Below are 6,000 nucleotides of genomic sequence, written 5' to 3'. Positions count from 1 at the left end.
AGTACAGGGCAGGTAGTACAGTAGTAGTCGTTATCCCTCAGTATAAGATGTGGTGGAGTTCTGTAGATTATTACAGTACAGGGCAGGTAGTACAGTAGTAGTCGTTATCCCTCAGTATAAGATGTGGTGGAGTTCTACATACTGAGTTTATTACAGGACAGTCAGTAGTGAGTTATATGGAGATACATACAAGGAGCATCATATGGGGCACAGTATACAGGGCTCCAGTCAGGAAGCTCAGTGTCTGGTGCTGTCTCCATACACACAGGCTGCTCTGCAGACCCTCACACAGAGCTGGCAGGTAGTGGTGGACCCCAGGGCAGCCCAGGAGCTGAGTAGATGAGAGGGGAGGAGAGGTAGGAGGGACAGGGAGGACTGTCAGCAGCCTGTGGTTGGTCGCAGCTTCCCTGGTACCTAGAGAGTGGAGGGTGCAGGGAGGGGGCCGTGTGCGGCATTATTAGAGCACATCTGCTGCCTGTGCTGGAATATGGTGCGTATCTGACCAGGATTGCTGCACTTACAATACCCTCACCTAGAGGAGAAACCCTGGGAGCCTCCATTCCTGCTGCAGCCATGCCTGGCACGTGGTGGATGTGAGGCTGGCACGGTGGATTATGATTTATTCTGCCCGGGCACTTATCATTCAGGTACAGTACCCTCTGCTGACTGTGTGCTAGGCCGTCTCTTTTAACCCCTTGTGGTCACAGGAGCTGGTCTCCGGACTGAGATTGTGTGGCCCTGGTCTCCAGTGTGTGCCCTGCCGTTTGCCATGCATTGCTCTGCCAGGCATGTAATGCACAATGCGGCTCTGTCCCACTGCATGGAGCATGGAGAGTGTGAGTGGCATTGAATGGTGGCGCCCCATCGGAGGCTGCCCTGCCCCCTCCCTCCCTCTCTTCCTTGGGATGGTTGCTCAGCTGTAGCCATCAGCACAAGCCATGATGCTATAGGCACAATGGGCTGGCTATACATTGGCGAGTGTTCCATATGGGTGGCTCATAGGCTGCTGGCCCAGGCTTTAAACAAAGACCTCCTGAATGCATGTGGTCATAGCAGGGCTGTGTGGCTGGGATGCTGCCTTGTATGCTAGGATTGTGCCATTGCAGGTGCTGCTACAAGTGGGCACAGGGAGGTGAATGTATCTGAGTGACCATCAGCACTGGACAGCTCCCCACACTGCCTCCTCTGATTTCAGGGTCCTGACATGGGATAAATACATAGGAGCTAACCTGTGTGTGCTGTGTTATGTGTGCTATATAGCAGACTGCCTCTCCTGCAAGCGCCATGCAGAGAATGATACAGGAATCTGCAGTGAGCTAAGGCTTGCCATTACTAAGCCTCCGAGTAATGCATGTATCTACAGTATATATACATGTATATGTCTGTATGTATCTCCACGTATATAATATCGATCCATAATAGCAATCATGCCGTGGTCATACAGGGCCTTGCAAGGTCAAAGTGAAAATGAGTATAAGAGAAACAATACCAGGAGAAAAGGAGGTAAGGCAGTTTAGTTGGGAGAATAGATTGATGCAGATTAATATGAAATAATGTAAATAACTTCTAACTGTATGGCATGAGTTGGATATTGTATACATTGCTTGCTATATATCCAGAGGCCCTTACACATCTGCACATGAAGTTTTTTATTTATATGTCGTTTTGACTTTCAAAGAACATCTTTTATATATGTATACATATTATAAGCGTTGCATTGATTTTATTTGTACAAGTATACATTGAGCGGCCTATTATATATGCATATCCTATCCACAGGGGAGGTCAGAATATATTAAACTTTTACATCCATTTTGGAGCTTAGTGCCCATGGATCAATTGACGTATAGCCATAACATTTACAAGTTCCTATACGTTCATATTGCATTCATAGAGCAGTTACCAACATATCGCATCCACAAAACATATGTATATAAGCTGCCTATAGATCAGTTTATTTATGCAGCATGTATGTCCATAGGCACTTAGAGATCAGCTAATGTGTAGGCTCCATAGAGAGGCCTATATAAACATATTATCTGCTGTACAGCCATTACATTAGGCCTTAATAAGAAGACTGACGTCTATCTACAGTTCCTAAACTACACAGCCTTCCTTACTTTATGTGTTTGGATTTCATAGCACTATTAGCATAAGTAATTACTGGGGAACAAAAATAATCCTAAATGGTCGGTGGCCATAGCAGTGGTAACTAATTTAGGTGCTAAACTAGTCACAAAGTCTTTAACCTGGTCATCTGTCATTGACCTATATATGATTGAGTCTGGCAAGAGCTGGTTCATTGTGATGTGAGTGATTGGATGGGAAAATTCACAACAGATTAAAATCTTTAAATACATTAATTTCTGGTTGAATATCTGAGTCTTCCTGGGATAACATCTGTGTCCTTTCATTCCCATCTGACCCTACATGGGTCACAGACAACAGGCAATGATGCCACAATTAGTAGATGTTTTATTGTCCTTCTTGTTCAGGATGCCCATAGCAGGTGGCCGGCTCTAATCTGTGAACACGACCCAAGACTACTTATCACTGCGCCGTTGTCATATGAAATAGGGCTATTGTTCTATTATTTGGGATTTACAACAGGAAGCGTTCAATGAGTCACAATATTTCACACACTCTTTCCCTAGTGTGATTTTGTAGTTGTCTTCACACCACGTATATAGTTCTAGGCAAAGGAGGGATATGTCATGAACTCTCTGATTTTGCATTTATGTAATAAACATGATAAACCAAAGGCTGCCCATCCATATACTCTGAAATTAAAGTATATTTATATCTGACCTGAATTCATATACTATTTTTTGTAGAAGGTAGTATGTGCAGCTTTCATTCCGGAGACATTGTGTGTGGTTGTTTACCAACAAGAACACATAGCCCGTGTGCCCGTCTTGTCTACAGTCATCCTAACGCTGGATAAAATGGATCATTATATAAAAGTGCAGCTATAAAACCTATTGTTGTCATTGACTTTTCCCACTGAACGGCATTACTCATTCATTTCTGCTTATATGGTGCAATATGTACAATAACTGTACTGTTAATACGAGCCGTCCAGTGCTGATAACAATGTTTCCAACCAATCGTTGATCAGAGGTTTCTAACAATGTAGCTTGTAAATGGGCATAAAGTCTATGGAGAATCATATGATGACATTGGTACAAGACTTGTGATTATGCTCAAATCGCATTCACGGCATTGTAAGCATACCCCTCGTTGTGACCACCACCCCACCCCAAGGCAGATCTGTGTCAATACACACGACGCACCGTAGTCACCGCCCTGTCATCACTGAACCCACACGATCTCACTAGTTATCACAAGGTCTGTGACTAAAGGAGTGCTATTCATGTTCAATTATAGCATTATAGCTGTGAGATCTTGCTATAAGTAGTAAAATCTCACAGGTTTTGAAGTTATGGCTGATTGATACCTATAACAAAATATCAAATAAACACCAATTAGCCACAAAATTAAAATGGTTGTCCAGCACTAACATATTGATGAACTACCCAGGTCCTTAATATGAGATCTGTGGAATTGTGACACCGATTAGCAGATGTCGGCGGCAGCCAGATGTAAGCAACGTTCAGAGCATTACACAGAGTTCTGTACATTGTTTTCTGGCCACTGCTAAGTACTACAGTTTATCTCCAACGTACGCAGCTGTGGTGTCCACATCTGTCCACTGGTGGACACATATAGAAGAGAACCCCTGTGCAAAAACAGTATATGGGCCCATTGCAGTCCAATGGCTCATCATAATGCACAATTTCACCTGCCTTAGAGGTAGAGATGGGCCGCTTTACCTCTTGGGCCTGCACAGGTGGCACCAATGATAGGCCACTGCCCGATGTAATTTGATGTATATGCTGGGTGTCGGACCTCACATTCTCATGTTGACCTATCCTCCGGTAGGTGAAGAGAATAACATTTGTTATCTGATAAATGTCCCACTTGCATCAATGAATGACTGATTTTCTGGTGGTTCCTCCTTGAACAAGTTTTATTAGGTACGAGGCACTGCGGAAGGCTTGCCATTTTTGAGATGCTCTGGTCTAGTCATCTCTTCTTCAGAATTTGGCCCTTGTCATAGTCACTCAGATCCTTACAGCTGACTATTGTTTTATTTTGCTTTGAGGACATCACCTTCAAAGCTGAGTAGAAAAATATATAGGTTTGTTGGAAAAGATTGAAGACCTTGGTGTTTGTATGTGCAGGAGAGAAAACAAGTATTTGATACACTGCCAATTTTTCAAATTCTTGCAAAGAATGGAGAGGTCTGTAAATTTTATTGTAGGTACACTTCACCTGTGAGAGGCAGAATCTAAAAATAAAAACCAGAAAATCAGACTGTATGATTTTTAAATAATTAAATTGCATGTTATTGCATGAAATAAGTATTTGATTACCCACCAACCTGCAAGAATTTTGTCTCTCACAGATCTGTTAATTTTCCTTTAAGAGGCCCTCCTACTCTGCACTCATTACCTGTATTAATAGCACCTGTTTGAACTTGTTACCTGTGTAAAAGACACCTGTCTACACACTTAATCACACGCCAATCTATCAGCCATGGTCAAGACCAAAGAGCTGTTTAAGGTCACAGGGACAACATTGTAGACCTGCAAAAAGGTTGGGATGGGCTACAGAACAATAGGCAAGCTGCTTGGTGATAACAACTGTTGGCGGAATTATTAGAAAATGACAGAAACACAAGATGACTGTCAATTATCCATGCAAGATCTCACCATGTGGGGTAAGGTGATTCTGAGAAAGGTCAGGAATCAGCCCAGAACTACATGGGAGGACCTGGTCATTGACCTGAAGAGAGTTGGGACCACAGTCTCAAACATTACCGTTAGTAACACACTATGCCGTCATGGATTAAAACCCTGCAGGGCACACAGGGTCCCCATGCTCACGCTAGCACTTGTGCAGACCCATTTGAAGTTCGACAATGACCATTTGGATGATCCAGAGGAGGCTTGGGAGAAGGTCATTTAGTCAGATGAGACCAAAATATAACTTTTTAGCATCTACTCCGCTCGCCGTGTTTGGAGGAAGAAGAATGAACACCGACCCAACCGTGAAGCATGGTGGGGAAACATCATACTTTGTGGGTGCCCCCCTGCAAAGGGGACATGACAACTTCACCATACTGAAGGGAGGATGGACAGAGTCATATATCACGAGATTTTGGCCAACAACCGCCTTCCCTCAGTAAGGGCATTGAAGATGGGGCGTGGCTGAGTTTTCCAGCATGACAATGGCCCGAAAAACACAGCCAAGGGCAACTAAGGAGAGTCTGCGTAAGAAGCCTTTCAAGGTCCTGGAGTGGCTTAGCCACTTATACTTATTTCATGCAGTAAAATGCAAATTAATTATGTAAAAATCATAGAATGTGATTTTTCAGGTTTTTATTTTTAGATCTAGATCATGACTAAGACGCACGTTGAAATGTGTTGATCTTTCCCCCTAATCTTCTATGTGTGGTAATGCTTAACCCAGAATGAACACATCATTTTAATAACTTTAAATAAAAGCTACTTTTATATAGAAAATCCATAGCACCTTCGCTGGATCAATCCCTTTTTTTCCTTGCTTGGTTCCAATCACAGTGACAGGACTGAATTCCGTCTCTACAGATGATTTATAGGCAGTAATGTTCAGCTGAGGCCATAGCAATAAGTAAACAATAGAAGTGGTGAGCCTACTTATTACTTATACAGTTACCTGATGTGTCAGATGTAGGTATCTAACAGCAGCTAGCTTTCTAAAATGACAATGTTATTTTGGATTCTTTACAGCCAGCCTTGTATTACAAAGGTATTGATGGAATGTTATTTGGATTATACCGTGAGCACGTGTCCAGTCTATCCATCAGCCTCGTTCAATTGAAAAAAATAAGTTTTCCCATGTGCGGTGCTTTCTCTTGGGGGAGACTGATGGACAAGTCTGGTTTTATGCTCCTCC

The 6,000-nt window shown here is 43.0% G+C and overlaps 1 protein-coding gene across 5 annotated transcripts in view; it reads left to right on the top strand.

Moving 5' to 3' along the window:
- The first annotated feature begins 363 nt into the window (after window positions 1-363).
- Window positions 364-6,000, top strand: part of HECW1 (HECT, C2 and WW domain containing E3 ubiquitin protein ligase 1) — a 377,961-nt gene continuing 372,324 nt past the window's right edge. For 2 of the 5 annotated variants that reach the window (XM_069730190.1, XM_069730187.1), the window contains exon 1: window positions 364-647. Coding sequence is in view for 1 of the 5 variants with exons in the window: in XM_069730186.1 (XP_069586287.1) it covers window positions 615-647 (33 nt within the window). In the remaining 4 variants the exon portion in view is untranslated. The remainder of the gene's footprint in view (window positions 648-6,000) is intronic. The other 3 variants (XM_069730186.1, XM_069730188.1, XM_069730191.1) reach the window with 3 other exon arrangements.

This window comes from Ranitomeya imitator, chromosome 6 (genome assembly GCF_032444005.1).
Source record: "Ranitomeya imitator isolate aRanImi1 chromosome 6, aRanImi1.pri, whole genome shotgun sequence".
NCBI lineage: Eukaryota > Metazoa > Chordata > Amphibia > Anura > Dendrobatidae > Ranitomeya > Ranitomeya imitator.
Note: the sequence above shows the minus strand (reverse complement) of the source record. Positions and strands in the feature narration are given on the sequence as shown.